The 16,299-nt window shown below is 39.6% G+C and overlaps 1 protein-coding gene across 1 annotated transcript; it reads left to right on the top strand.

Moving 5' to 3' along the window:
* The first annotated feature begins 2,822 nt into the window (after positions 1-2,822).
* LOC116510393 (stromelysin-2-like) lies at positions 2,823-13,670 on the top strand. The gene is made up of 10 exons (XM_032219929.1): positions 2,823-2,912; positions 3,864-4,108; positions 4,221-4,369; positions 4,553-4,678; positions 5,799-5,960; positions 6,277-6,421; positions 9,439-9,572; positions 10,428-10,587; positions 12,016-12,116; positions 13,570-13,670. The coding sequence occupies exons 1-10, from the start codon at positions 2,823-2,825 to the stop codon at positions 13,668-13,670; spliced, it is 1,413 nt and encodes a 470-aa protein (XP_032075820.1).
* The last annotated feature ends 2,629 nt before the right edge of the window (positions 13,671-16,299 follow it).

Genomic DNA, 16,299 nt, shown 5'->3' with positions numbered 1-16,299 from the left:
AAGGTCAGCAGTTGTGCAGTTTAAATCCTTACTGCCATGTAACGGAGTGAGCTCCTGTTACTTGCTCCAGCTTCTGCCAACCTAGCAGCTCGAAAGCATGTAAAATGCAAGTAGAAAAATAGAAACCACCTTTGTTGGGAAGGTGACAGCGTTCCGTGTGTCTTTGGCATTTAGTCATGCCCACAGAGATGTCTTCAGACAGTGCTGGCTCTTTGGCTTTGAAATGGAGATGAGCACCGCCCCCTAGAGTTGGGAATGACTTGTACATATGTGCAAGGGGAACTGTTACCTTAATAATGGGCTTTCCCTCTCCTGGAGCTTCACCCTTATTTTATCTCATTTTTCTGATTGCACACATTTTATACTTTGATTTTTTCCCCGCATCCAGATGCCACTTTGAAGGGTTAATTGACCATTGAAGCAGACATGTTGAACTTGCCGCTGTTTTATCACTCCAAGTTGCAATTGTTTACCTACCCGTATGACAATATTTGACTGGTCCAGATATGTACCAACTCTTGGAGGAAGCATTATTTAACATGTCATTTTTATGTACTCTTGCCAGACATTAGGGATCAGATCTCAATCTTGCAGTCTAGCCATAACGGCGTCAAATTGAACACAGTGGGGTTTATTTCTGAGTCAATATATCCTACCATCAGCTCAGACATTTCTGTCAGAGATAGGTTGGGAATCAGGAGGTGAGGTGGATACACGACACAATATTTGATGGAAGATTTTTTTTTTCATATATTTTTAACCCATAACCACAGACCTGCTGTCACAGTGACCGCAACAGTTTTCTAAGATGTTCGGAACCGTGGCACGACAAAACCGCGCTCGACTAAGCCGCGCTCGATTAAACCACGTCGCTGACGTCATCAACAGGGCGACAACAGCGAGCGCGGAGAAAGAAGGGCGCTTTAAATAGCGCTTTGAAAGCAAGCCGATTCAACTTAAGGTAAGGGTTAGGTTTAGGGTTAGGTTTAGGGTTAGGTTTAGGGTTAGGTTTAGGGTTAGGTTTAGGGTTAGGTTTAGGGTTAGGTTTAGGGTTAGGTTTAGGGTTAGGTTTAGGTTTGGGGGGGGTTAGGTTTATGTTTAGGTGTTAATTTTAGGTTTAGCGTTTACAGTGTGCTTCTGTCTCCGCGCTGTTGTCGCCCTGTTGATGACATCAGCTACGTGGTTTCGTCGAGCGCGGTTTAGTCGAACGTGGTTTTGTGGTGGAACCGTTTGGAACACCCCTATTTTTAGAAATGGACCATTCCGGTTGCGAATAGCTTTTGTTTTCCCACCAATAATAGTGTAGGCAGCATCACGCTTGCATCAGTTATTTGGTGTTTTCGGTAGCGGCATTTGAATTTGAGTTTCAGTCATTTTGACCGCAGACCTTTGTTAACATATTTTTTTGTAATGTCAGGGGTCAAGTTTTCCACCAAAAAGAGTGCAATTTGGTGATCCAATCTCGGAAGAAACTGTTCTAAAATGATATGGAGAAGCAGAGAGTGATCTGAGTGAAGTGGAATTGGATTGTGATGAAAATTTTGTAATGGACGATGAGGAACCCACCACAGCCACTGATTCTGACATCAGCAACGATGAAGCTCCCAATGAAATTGATGAGCAGGTGCAATCTACATCATGCAATAAATTATGTGGCAAGAACAAATTCAAGTGGTCTTCTGCATCTTTTGGAGGCCATACTGTAGATCCAGAACCGCTAGGCACAATATTGTTGTGCAATTGCCTGGACTACGGCCAGCAGCTAGAAATCTCGGAAATTCACCTACTCCTCTAAAGATTTGGAAATTATTATTGTCTAAGGAAATTATTAGCACCATCATTCAGTGGACCAATGTAAAAATTAGAGAAGAAAGATTGAAGTTCAAGGATGAAGAAACAAAAATTGACTTGCGGGATGTGGATTTGATATTTTTTGGTTTACTGCTCTATATATCATTGTTTAGATCCAACCATGAAAACATTGAATGTCTTTTTGCTACTGAGGTCATTATGACTTCATGTCTGTAATAGTGTAGTCAAAATAGTACATCTGCGGCTAAGGGTTAAAACATTCAATGAAATTCACAAACATGATTCTGGAGAGTCCAAGAACCCCCAAAACCAAGACTGCCTCTGGCCTTCTTCATGACAACCAGGCTACAAATTCACGCATTGTATTCTCATCCCATCCCTTCCCCAACCCAACTTTGTCTGTTCACGAGATGATGTCATTTCGACAGTCATCAGTGCTTTCCTTTATTCTGAATTCATATGATTATGACTTGCAAATACTCTTAAAATGTTAGTCATCCCATGCCAGGTCTGCACCCTATAAGGAATTGATTGGCATAAGTTGGTAAACATTTTTTAGTTCCTTGATTACATTCTGGGTAAAAACTGGAGCCATACCATGACGAGACCTGATGAACTCATTCTCTGTACTCCTTGAACTGCATGCATAGGGTATTCGTGTATATAATATGCGCATGAGCACACAGTTGTAAAAATAGAAAGCATACAAAGCATATTGAAGATATGTTGCCAGCTAACAGAACATAAATGAAAACTGTTTCCTATTCCTAAAGCAGGGAAGATTGTGACATCTGTCAAGATGAAGGGTGAAGAAATCATATTAAATCATCTCACACAGCACACTTGTTCTTTTCCCCACATCTTCCCACCCCCCACATCCTCTGTCATCTATTAGGTAATCGTTTCAGTTGAGGCAAGCTTAAATCAATCACCAAAATGCTATATAAGTAAGACAGCACATCCTAAAACTAGCTACCCCTTGGCTTGGAAGCAGAAAAACAACAGTCAGGATGAGAAGCTTCTGGCTTGTGCTCTTTGGTGGGGCAATAGCTTTTGCTTTGCCTGTGAAACATGAAAAAGACAAGATGCTTCTTATGCAGGTAAGGCCAAAGACGCTAATGGAAGTATATATTGATGCAAGGTAACTGTTTTTTGGGTGGAACGTGATGGCTCAGTGGCTAAGATCCTGAGCTTGCCAATCAGAAAGGTTGGCAATTCAGCAGTTCGAATCCCTAGCGCCACGTAACGGAGTGAGCTCCCATTACTTGTCTCAGCTTCTGCCAATCTAGCAGTTTGAAAGCACGTAAAAATGCAAGTAGAAAAATAGGGACCACTTTGGTGGAAAAGTAACAGCATTCCATGCACCTTTGGTGTTTAGTCATGCCAGCCACATGACCACGGAGACATCTTCGGGCAGCGCTGGCTCATCGCTTTGAAACATTCCCCCCTAAAGCCGGGAATGACTAGCACATATGTGCGAGGGGAACCTTTACCTTTACCTAATTGTATGTATATTTATAATAATGTAAGAAATATAAGCAATAGCACTTAGACTTTACAGCACTTTCTATGTGGTTTACAGAGTCAGCAATGCCACTAATATTAACTACTTAATCATTATGTTTTCTTTATCACACACATACATGCATGCATGTAATTATTTTGTCATCTTCCAGAAATACATAGAAAACATGGGATTAATAAAAATAGAGAAAGGTGAAAGATAGAGATATGAAAAGCCACACTTTTGGTGTAGAATATGGGAAGATCTGTCCTAATTTTTACCTCCAGCTCAATATAATGGAGTACAGAAAGCTACAAGAGTTGTTATCATCTACAATATTTCTACTCTATTGGGGTGCTAGATAGATTGCTGAGAGTTGATTTTTTTTGTCCTCTAATTTCTATCTTTTATAAAATTTAGAACAAGGTCAAAGGGATTTGCTCATATTTGCCTTAAATAATTAGATATACATTTGGTCAGAGACTTCTAAATCATTCCAAAATGTAAACAAGTTACTTAATAGAAGTATATAATTTTTATATTTCAGAGGTACCTAGAAAAATATTACAACTTTACATCAAATGGGCAGCAAGTCTTTAAAAGAAGAATCAGCAGCCCCATGGCAAAAAAGATCAGAGAAATGCAAAGATTTATTGGATTAGAGGTGACAGGTGATATAGACTCCAATACACTGCAGGCCATTCAAAAACCCAGATGTGGAAACCCAGATGTGGGCCAATTTGCCTTCTTTCCAAATCAACCCAAGTGGCAGAAGAAACATTTAATCTACAGGTAATCCTTCAACTCAAGTTCTCAAGGGAAAGGTTGACATAATTCATGTTAATGCTGAAAGTTTGGAAGGAAACCCTCCTTCTGAATTTGGTTCCCATTTATTTTTTCAAAGGATACTGAACTACACACCAGATATGGAAAGAGGCAGCATTGACGAAATCATCGACAAAGCTCTTAAAGTTTGGAGCCAAGTTACGCCTTTGACATTCGAGAAAGTTCTACATGGCAATGCAGACATATATATCTCTTTCCAGTCTAGAGGTAAATCTAAGCTATTATACAAATACAATACGATAATATGTTCCAAATAGAATAGAGTAATAGAGTTGGAAGGGACCTTGGAGGTCTTCTAGTCCAACCCACTGCTTAGGCAGGAAACCAGGGATGGGTTCCGGATGCCATTACTACCAGTTCGGTAGTAAATATTTTTTCTGTTATATTTAGCTCATGGAGATTTGTATCCTTTTGATGGACCTGGTGGAACACTTGCCCATGCTTACGCTCCTGGTCCTGACTTTGGAGGAGATGCCCATTTTGATGAAGATGAATTCTGGAGCTCTGGTGTAGAAGGTAATAATAAAGATTTGTTCTTAAACATGCCAAAAAACTTTGTTTTTCCTTGAAGAAAATTTGCTTCTCAACCAAAAAGCTTCTGCGATTCTGAAACTTCTTGGGTAAGAAGCAAAACATCTTCAAGGAAAAATGAAGTCCAGTTGCCTTTTGAAAAAGCAACTTCGGGACAACCATGAGCTGGATGACTGAGAACCTCCATAAAGTAAAGGTAAAGGTTCCCCTCGCACATATGTACTAGTCGTTCCCTACTCTAGGGGGCGTTGCTCATCACTGTTTCAAAGCTGAAGATCCAGCACTCTCCGAAGACATCTCCATGGTCATGTGGCCAGGATGACTAAATGCCAAAGGCACACAGAACACTGTTATCTTTCCCCCAAAGGTGGTTCCTATTTTTCTACTTGCATTTTTACATGCTTTCGAACTGCTAGATTGGCAGAAGCTGGGACAAGTAAAGGGAGCTCACTCCGTTATGTGGCGATAGGGAGTCAAACCGCCAAACTGCCAACCTTCTAATTGACAAGCCTAGTGTCTTAGCCACTGACCCACCGCGTCCCATGAGAATCTCCATAGACGTTTTTAAATATCCTTGTCCTCAATAAAAAAAATTGCACAGAAAAATAAGATTTATACAACTTACCAAAATGGGGTGATAGCTTTGACCAAACAATGTTTCCTCTCATAACTGCAGCAATTTAAAACAATAACATGTGAACATATTAGAAATGTTATTCTAGGAGATTTTTGACTGTAGATAAGTAAAATGCGATAACTACAATTACGATAACGTTGATACCTACATTGGTAATATCTTTTGGTTCCCATTTATGTTTAATTTTTCGTTCCATTGTTTTCATACTGACTTTTAACTAGTTAACTAAAATTGAATGAATAAATAAACCAATTAGCAAGCAACATTGTAATGAGGAAAGAAGGAGCTGGCATGGGGCAGGGGCTACAAAATATAAAAACAGAGCTCAGAGCTGAAGAAGCTTCTGGGATGAGAAGCAAAACATCTTCAAAGAAAAACCAGAAAGTCCAGTTGCGTCCTGAAAAAGCACCTTTGGGATAAGATTTAGAATGGGTTTTTACAATATGATGTTTCTTATCGCCCATGTAGGTATCAATTTATTTTATACTGCTGTTCATGAGTTTGGCCATTCCCTTGGACTCTTCCATTCTCAACATCCTGATGCGGTGATGAATCCAATGTATAAGACGCCCATGGCAAATCAACCGATTCTATCTCAGGATGATATTGCTGGCATCCAGTATCTTTATGGTAATTTAGAAAATGTGTGTAATCTAAAATATTGTACTCTTGAAACATTCCCGAACTGAGAGAGAACTAAGATCAGGCTGTGTTATCTAAAAGGTCTGCATGTTTTAAGTCACCTCTTACCAGCAAGTAGATAAGGAAACATCAGCTTTTCACCAGCCTAAGATGATAGTTGGGACTTCAGCTTCCAGCACAACACAAACCTCTGGAGGTTAACAGATTCTGAACTTTATGCAAAACTGTGTGTATATTGTATGCTTAGTCAACAGGGAAGGATTCCGCCCCCACTGCTAATTTTATGCATCCGACATTCTTTTAGGAGCATCATCAAATCCACCTCAAGACGATGAACCAAGAAAACCCAACAGCGAAGACAAACCAGCATTACCTTCTGCTTGCAATCCTGGCTTGACATTTGATGCTGTGACCACTTTTCGGGGAGAAATAATGTTTTTCTGGAATAAGTAAGACCTGTAATTTTCAACCAGAATATCTTCTCCTCCTCTTCTTCTTCTTCCTCCTCCTCCTCCTCCTTTTCCTTCTCCTCCTCTCTCTCTCTCTCCCTCCCTCCATATATACACACAATAATGCTAGAAAATGGCAAGAAAGTTGCAAGTTCCAGTCACATGACTACAGACCTTGCAACCAGTGGTAAATCCAAACTGGTTGCCAAGTATACAAAATATGATCACATGACAATGGGAAAGTCATGTGTTTCAAGGAAAGGTTCAGTCCTGGTTTCAAGGAAAAGGTTATAAGTCCCCAAAGTCCTAGATTTTTTGAAGTCCATCATCATTTTGAACAGTCATTTGAACACACAAGAGCCAAGGTGGCGCAGTGGTTAAATGCAGCACTGCAGGCTACTGCTAGATCAGCAGTTCAGCGGTTCAAATCTCACCGGCTCAGGGTTGACTCAGCCTTCCATCCTTCCGAGGTGGGTAAAATGAGGACCCAGATTGTTGGGGGCAATATGCTGACTCTCTGTAAACCGCTTAGAGAGGCCTGAAAGGCCTATGAAGCGGTATATAAGTCTACTGCTATTAAGCAAACAGTTGTAACTCAAGGGCCACCTGAAATATTTATATATTTTTAATCAATTCAAAGCCATAATAATATTTAATTATCCTGCCTTCTGTTTTAATGCAAAGACTCTATGAAATTATCTTAGGGGCTGCATGCAGCCAGAGGATAATACTCTGTTTCTCTGGAAATAAGACCTCCCAGGATTATAAATCCAATGAGGCTTTTGAGTACATGTGCTAAAAATAAGGTGGTGCAGTGGTTAGAGTGTAGTACTGCAGGCTACTTTAGCTGACTGCCAGTTTGGCGATTCAAATCTCACTGGCTCAGGGTTGACTCAGCCTTCCATCCTTCCGAGGTAGGTAAAATGAGGACCCAGATTGTTGGGGGCGATATGCTGACTCTGTAAACCGCTTAGAGAGGGCTGAAAGCCCTATGAAGCGGTATATAAGTCTAACTGCTATTGCTAAATAAGCCCACCCCAAAAATATTGCAACACAGCAGCAGCCATGAGGTGACCATACTCGCCGCCTCCTATAACTCAAAAATAATAAGGCCTCCCTGAAAATAAGGCCAAGTCCTTATTTTGGGGCTCAAAAGAAAATAAGACCCTGTCTTATTTTGGGGAAAACACAGTAAATTTCTTTTCCATGATCTGCACTGTTAAAAATCGAATAATACATCCTAATATCAAATAATGTCCTGAGTGCCTGACAGCATTCAAGACTTATTTCACATAAATTTGATAGTGGTAAATATCAGAGAAGCAAGGGATGAGGGTAAAATGCATGCGGAATGATTTACGTATATTGGTGGGGTGATATTGAATGTATATATGTAAAAGGATGCAAAATGATTTATGTTGTTTAAATTCTGTTAGAAGGGAAAGCTGGACGAGATTATTTTTTAAAACAGAAGGTTAACTGATTCTTGTTGAAAGTATTATTTGAATATGTGGAATGATCCATGCTATTTAATTCTTATTAGAAGGGAAAGTTTGGTGAAATTATTTTGAGCTAGATCTTAAACTAATGTCTGCATAAATTTGATAGTGGTAAATATCAGACAAGCAAGGGATGAGGGTAAAATGCATGCGGAATGATTTACGTTGTTTAAATCCTATTAGAAGGGAAAGCCGGTCGGGATCATCTTAAGATAGAATGTAAACTGATTTTTGTGTAAAGTAATACTTGATTCACGCTGCTTAAATTTTACTAAGAAGGGAAAGTTTGGTTAGATTATTTTGAATTACTGTTTGAAAATAAGGTTAAGAAAGATTATTTACGCTGTTTAAATCCTATTAGAAGGGAAAGTTTGAATATTCTTCTGTAAAGTAATATTTGAATATGTGGAATAATCCACGCTGCTTAAATTTTACTAGAAGGGATTATTTTTGAGCTAGATTGTATATTGATGTCTATACAAATTTGTATAAATGTTTATCTGAATACAAGGTTAAGGAAGAGGAACGGGAGAGTCTACAGGAGGTTGGGGTAAATAACAAAGAAGTAAGAGACGAGAATAAAATATAGATAGAATGACTTACACTATTTAAGCATAGATAAAGATGGGGGGCTGAGCTTAACACAAAGAGTTCTTTTTCTTTTTTTTTCCTTTTTCTTTTTTCTTTTTTCTTTTTTCTTTTCTTTCTTTTTTCTTGTTTTTCTTTCCTTTAATATATTACTTTTATTTTTAATCCATACGAACACAAGATACTTTAGATAGAAGGCAGTGCCAGGTGTGGGCCCCGGGAAGTCGGGAGGATTAGGGATGGGGATTTAGGGGGGTGGGTGGGTGGGTGTTAACATAGTCTCAATAAGAACAAGAATGCACTTATATACGGTTGTTGTTGTTTTTTTCCCCTTTTTTTTTCTCTTTTCTTTCTTTATATTTTTTTTTCCTTGGTTTATTTTACTTTTTATCAGATTAAACAACACTTGAATAAAGGCATACACCAAGGAGGGAGGTAGAGGGAAAGAAGAGGGAGGAGTAAGGAAGGAGTAAGGGGAATGTAAGGAGGGCGTGTTAGGAGTAAGGGGAGAAGGAAGGTTTGAGGGGAAAGGGAAGTAGTAGGAGGGGAGTGTTAGAGGGAGGAAAGGAAAGTTGGAGGGGGTAGATGGGGTGTATGGAGGATGGAAGTGTCAGGTGGGGTTGTGAATGATGAGTTGTGTTTTCTTTTTTATTTTGTTTTATTTTTTTTTTATTTTTTTTTCTTATAGCAAATACTCTGTATATAAGTGATTGTAAAATGGAATGTGAAAATGAATAAAATATATTTAAAAAAAAAAAGACTTATTTCACATTACCTGATTTCTTTTTCCTTTTTCCTTTTCTAACTCCTGCCTCTCTCCAGTTAAGGGGAAACTACTGCTGCCAAGATTTGAAATTTCAGATATTGAAAGTTATTTTTTAAGTGCATTCAGAGGTGCAGTGCTTTAAAACAAATATGTGTTTTTAATAGATATTTTTGGCGAAAACTCCCCCAGTACAGACAGATTGATTTGGATCTGATTTCTGAATTTTGGCCATTTCTACCATCTGGAGTGGATGCTGTTTCTGAAAATAATGAGAAAGATGAGACGTTTCTTTTTAAAGGTAAAGTGTTGCCATATATACCAGGGCTTTGTATTTTGTATTTGATTCAAAAATCAGGGGTAGGCTGCTGGGGGTGTGCATGGGTTTGGGCAATCCTCTAGCAAAAAATCTGCATGGTTTGGCGAACCCCCAAATCCCACTCTTGGCTGGCCCCACCCACCCCACCCCACTCCACTCTTCCCAGGAGTCTCTACATGGCCTGTTCATCATGCCAGGTAAGTGCAGGGCTCGTGTGGAGGCTTCAGGAGGAGGGAAACGGGCCTACTGGAGATTCTGGAAGTCCGGAAATGGGCCTGTTTCCGACCTCTAGAGGGCCTCCAGAGCCCAGGGGAAGCAGTTTTCATCCTCCTGGAAGCTCGAAGAAAGCCTTCAGAACCTGGGGAGGGCAAAAAATCCCCCCCGCCATGGTGCAGGAGACCAACTAGGCCATGCCCACCATGACCATGCCCACCCAGCAACGGGGTAGCAGCTGCAACATTGCTGCAATTTTTGAAGCCCACCCCTGTCAAAAATGGTATTTTCTTGAAAAGCTAGACAAGAAAATAGCACGTCGTTGACTCTTTAAAGCAGCCACCTTTTTTTCCTGGAATTGTGTGGCAGTCTTGTGCAGATTCAGGGGTCATCTTTGAAAAGATACAGCTGTTTTAAAGAGTTGTAAGTTGGGGCTAAGTTGATGCCCTCATGTTCCCTAAAATATCTTTTGGGAGTCAGATCCATGGCGCCATAACACAACTGTGAATTCTGGGGTAAAAGTTTGTTTTATGCTTGGTTTATTTGAATTATAGGCATTTCTTGCAGTTTTCCCAGTGGTTCACTTCTAGAAATCCTTAGTACTCATAATCTGCTTGATTACAGGCAACCAGTTCTGGGTCGTGAAAGGAGATTATTTGCTTCCTGGGTACCCCAAGTCCATCCACAGTCTGGGCTTTCCCAAAGAAGTCGCAAAAATTGATGCTGCAGTTTTCAGTGCCAATGAAAAGAAGACATATTATTTTTCTTCAGACAGATACTGGAGGTATGACATAAACTTAAATGCAATGCAAGTGGGCTTACAACTGACTTTCAAATTTTGTATGTATACTTAATTTTAGTGGCAAGTGGCAACATGTTGTATTGAACTATATATTTAAAATGGTATGGCATTATTTCATTTCCAAATTGATTAGTGCCCTCTAAAGTTAGCCACAGATATTATTTGATTACTGGGTAGAAAATTTATTCATCTCAGAAAGCAATTACTGTAGAGCAGGTTTTGGGGGATGAAAGATTAATTGAATTACAGTACATTTGGATGCCTATAAAGTGTGTTTACTGATTAAGCCAATAAGGACAAAACCTCATGTACTGTATTTTAGACTTCAGATTTAATCTATAAATAATACAGATTACTTTCCATTGACTTTTGTCTACCACCAATTTGCTTTGATTGTTGGTAGTTCAGATCAGTAGTGGGTTCTGGCCAGTACGCCCCAGTACGGGTGTACTGGTGCCTGCTGGGAGACGCAGGGACAGTTCCGGGACAGTGCTGCGGAGGGCCCGCCCACCTGCCTGCTCTCCTTATCTCTATTTGAGCCAACCAGGGCATTTGTGCATGCGCACGCAGTGTACCACGCCTGCACGATGCTCTGCTGAGGGCAGTCGTGCACATGCGTGCACAGCACATGTGCACATGGTAGATGCCTGGCCACATCGCAGCATACCAATTGCAACGGGATCCGGAACCCACCACTAGTTCAGATTCTTGTAGAAAGTGTTATCATGCCATAACTCTCTATTCATTTGAGCTCCCTTGGCTCCTGATCTCCTGCTCTTGACAGAACCTTTAGTCTCTATTGACAAAATTCCAATTTCCAAATTTTCAATATAATTATTTTTCTCCTGTATTTGGTCAGACTTTATCTTGAGCATGATGTTCAGGTCTGCACTGTGACTGGTTAAAAGGGATGCAGAAAAACTGAAATATGTTCAGAAAAGGGCAACAAGGTCATCTAAGGACTAGAAACGAAATCCAGTAATGGAAAATATGTACACTGGTGAAATCTGAGAAGGAATATGAGAGTATTCTTCAAATACCTAAAAGCATGTCACATACAAGGTCAAGGAAGGCCTGTTGTCTCTTGTTCCAGAGTGCAGGACATAGCATGGTAGATGTAAATTACAGGAAGACAGAATGTTAGCAAAATTTCCCAACAATACCATAACAGTGAAACTTATTATCCAAAGGGGTGGTGTTTTCCCTCCCTTCTGCCCAGAATACATCTGTCACCTTGCATCACAAGTTCAGCAACATTTACATTTGATTTGATAAATTTGAATCATAAGCAAATGCTTTAATACAGATTTCTTTTCTGAAGGTTGAACTTGGATTCCTTCTAAATATGTGCTTCTGACTCCAATGTGGGTTGGCCTTAAGATTCTTCCTTTTTTTCCTTCCTTTTCTAAGTTACGATGAAAACAGCAAAACCATGAACAGGAGTCCCCAAAGGATCCAAAATGGCTTCCCAGGTATCTCAGGCAAGATTGATGCCGTCTTCCACTACAATGGTAAGAAACTACTTTTAGAAGACATGAGTAGGGATTTTGTGCCAATATTGCTATTTTTTTTTGAAGGAAACGTAAACAAAGCACAATTGACTTGAGAATCATTAGGACAGGAGTGTCAAACCAGTGGTGGGTTTCAAAAATTTTTAGAACCTCTTCTGTAGGTGTGGCCTGCTTTGTGGGAGTGGCTTGCTGGCCATGTGACTGGGTAGGCATGGTCAACTTGTAAAATGTGGTGAAACTCACTTAACAATGCTCTTGCTTAGCAACCAAAATGTTGGCTCAGAAACTCTGGCATTTGAAGCACACAACTCTTAAAGCTGTTGTTACAAGACCCTTGCACCCCTAATCCTTTAGGAAAAAAACCCAGGGGTGTTCCATCTTCACAGCTTTAAGACTTGTGGACTTCAACTCCCAGAATTCCTCCTCTCGCTCTTCATCTTGATGATGTACGGATGGGCAGGGGGAGGGAGATGGAACCAGTTCTAAACGGCATTGTAGATTTGTGGAACTTCTTCTATGGAAGAGGTTAGAACTGGCAGGAATCCACCCCTGTGTCAAACTCAAGGCCTGGGGGTCGGATCTGCCCTGGGGGTGCGTGCTTAGATCTGGCTCGCGGGGCCACCTTGGAAACAGCACTGGCCCATGGTGCTTCTGCCAGTGAAAATGGAGCTTAGGAGAGCTGCCCGTGGCCCTCACAAGCTCCATTTTCACTGGCAGAGGGTTACAGGAGACCGTTGCAGCTGAAAGCAGAGCTCAAGAGCCCATTTCCACTGGCAGAGAACTTGGGCCATCACCAGTACCCTCGACACAAGTCATGTCAAGCTGGCCACACTCCCCCTGGCCAGCCATCCCCCAGGTCAAACACAATCCTGATGCAGCCCTCAATGAAATAGAGTTTGACATCCTTGGATTAGGACAAAGGTCCATAATCAGAACCTCTGAAGGGCTAAATGACTTAGTTATGTCCCTCAGGATTTCCCTTGAGGATATTTTTTGGAAAAGGATATGTTAAAGCAATTGATCTTTATTTGTTTATTACAACAACATATAGGCCACTCCACTCAGAACCAACCTGGAGTGACAGATTAACTGCTTGCAATTGTAATCATGTAAAACTGAATTCAATTTTCATTTAAAATTTATATTTGTCCACTGACTTCAATGCAAACCTCTTTTTGCTCACCAAAGAATTGTGTCCCCCCCCCACTGCACCCCAGTTTAGATGAGTAACACAAATCTTAAACCTTTTGCATCAAGTCTCTTTCTCAATTTTATTGCTCAGAAAATGTAGACAGAATCTGCCAGAAAAATCATTCTGGCCAAATATGTTCACGATTGCATTTCCACAATAGCCAAAGTAATTATAATGAATCCACCCCTTGATAAGTATTTTTCCATTTGTTTGAAAATGTATATTATATTCCTTTATGTTTGCTTTCTTTCCCCTTTGTAGATGTATTGTACTTCTTTAAGGGAAGAAATCAATATGAGTTTGATCCTAACACCAGAAGAGTTACTCGGATCCTAAAGGCCAACAGCTGGTTTTCATGCTGAGAAAATAAAAAAAATAATGAAACATAACTGGCTACTTTACATTGAATGCAATCCAGTGTTTTGTGCGTGTGTGAAAATATAATAATTAAAATAACATAATATAATATAGTATAATATAATATAATGTAACATAATGTAATGTATATAATAAAACAATGCAATATATATAGTATTCTAGTGAGGAATTATTATCCTATATATGATAACTGCTGCAAGATTATTGCATGTACAAAAATGGAAAGAATACAATACCTACAACAGAGGAATGAATGGTGAAGATGACAGAATTAGGAGAGGTGGCAACTTCCATTTGTCTGATTAGAGACAAAAAATTATTAGTGACAGGAAATCCCTTATGGACTTTTTTCTGAAAAAAATAAATAAATTGTGATTTATGGGTTGGATGATCAGAAAGGGTAGATTTTGAAAAGAAGGAAATTATGTTCTCACCTTTAGAGAGACAGAGAGGGTAAAATATAAATCTGGTGGGACCTACTATTAAAAGAACAGAAACTGCTCCTTTATCACTTTTCTTTTCCTTTATTTTTTCTTCTCTATTCTTTGAACATTTTCTTTAGTGTTTTTCCTTTCAAAATTTGTATTGTTCTTATTTTGGTAATTTAAAAAAAATAAAAATTATATATGTAAAAAGAAATTAGCTGTCCTGTCATAAATTCACCTTACCTAGGGATCAGTGGTGAAATTCATTTTTTTTACTACCGGTTCTGTGGGTGTGGCTTGGTGGGCATGGCAGGGGAAGGATACTGCAAAATCCCCATTCCCTCCCACCTCCGGCCAGCCAGAGGTGGTATTTGCTGGTTCTCCAAACTACTCAAAATTTCCATTACCGTTTTCCCAGAACCTGTCAGAACCTTCTGGATTGCTAAGGATTATAAATCAATTGTGGCTAAATATCTATGTATGTGAATAGAACGATCTTTTTGATTCTGCTAAAATGTCCTGCCATTTTTAAAAAAGTTAAAGCCTTTATGGCAGGGAATTTCAATCAAAACAACCACAATGATGGATGCCACTGTACAGTTTGTGATGACAGCTATCATTTTATTACGAGTAAAAATAAAAAAAGGTAGGGCTTCAAGAAAACCATGCCAAAGATTTGACTTTTTTGAATCAATCCATCTCCATGGATACCTTTAACCATTTGTTATCTGAACAAATGCAAGTGTTCACACTACATATTGGCATTTAGCTAGCTATACAATCAAATGGTGCCCATTCATACCTTTCCCAACCTCACAGAAAGACCAGCTTAATTATTCTGCTACGTCTGTCAGAAAATCTGGTAGACGTTCGTCTCATCCATTACACAACAAGAGAAATAAATAAGAAGATACTTTGCTGCACGTTTAAGATATATTCAAATTTGGCTGTTTCTCAACCTTGGCCACTTGAAGAGGTATGTGGACTTCAACTCCCAGAATCCCCTAGCAAGCCATGCTGGGGAAGTCCACATCTCTTCAAGTGGCCATGGTTAAGAACCATTGGATTATCTCATTCTGTCAAATGGAAAGCCTGTGTCACTTAACAAAGGTTCTATTATATCCATAGACATAATTGAAGAGTGGATTTAGAAGAGAAGCTTTTACATCCAGTGCTACATAAAAACTTCAGCGACCACACACAAGAGATCAACGTGGAGTGTCTGTTATGCACACTATAAAGTTGAATTATACTATAGGCTGGTTTTGTAATCTCTGAAAACTCCTAAAACCTTTGGAAAGGATCCGAAGTATTTCTTATTAAATATATCACTCAGGATACAATTCCAAGACAAATAAATCCATTCCATCGTGATGATAAAACTCTTCCAGGCATTCATTGACACATATTTTGCAATATAACAGAGAGAAAACATTGTATAAACCTTTTGACATTGGAAGGTCATTATTTCATTCTTAATGGAGTTCCACCAATCCTGAGCCCTACTTATAGCATTTCACAGTTGTTTATTTGTCCATACTCCTTGCTCAAGCATTCCAGCCAAGATGTCGTCTAATCTCTTCTGCAAAATCTCCAGTGATGGAGCACCCACAGCTTCTGGAGGCAAGCCATTCCACTGATTACTTGTTCTCACTGACCGGAAATTTCTCCTTAATTTCTCCTTAATTGTAAGTTAGATCTCTCTTCCAAAAGTTCTTCCATTCGGTACCATTTGTCCTGCCTTCAGAAGCTTTGGAAAGTAGACCAACCTCTCTTCTCTATGACAACCTTTCAGATATTGAAAGACTCTTATGTCACTCCTAGTCTTTCTCTTTTTTAGACTAGAGCAGGGGCATCAAACTGATGGCCCGTGGGCCGGATGCATTCCGTGCAGATCAGAGGTGGGTTCCTACCGGTTCGGACTGGCTCGGCTGAGTAGATAATAACTCAACCTACCATGCCCCCGAACTGGTTCTCTCCGCATCGCCATAGGTGCCACCATCTTGTTTTTTGCTTATGCACATGCACAGAAGTATTTTAGTTTGGTTGGTTTGGTTTGGTTTATTGGATTTATATGCCACCCTTCTCCCAAGGACTCAGGGCGGCATACAACATTAAAAAAAACACATATTACAAAAGTTAAAAAATATAGAATATCCCAATTAGGATTAACAATAACATTTTTTAA

Source organism: Thamnophis elegans, chromosome 6 (assembly GCF_009769535.1).
Source record: "Thamnophis elegans isolate rThaEle1 chromosome 6, rThaEle1.pri, whole genome shotgun sequence".
NCBI lineage: Eukaryota > Metazoa > Chordata > Lepidosauria > Squamata > Colubridae > Thamnophis > Thamnophis elegans.
The sequence above is the reverse complement of the archived record's forward strand: the minus strand, read 5'-3'. Positions and strand labels throughout refer to the sequence as shown.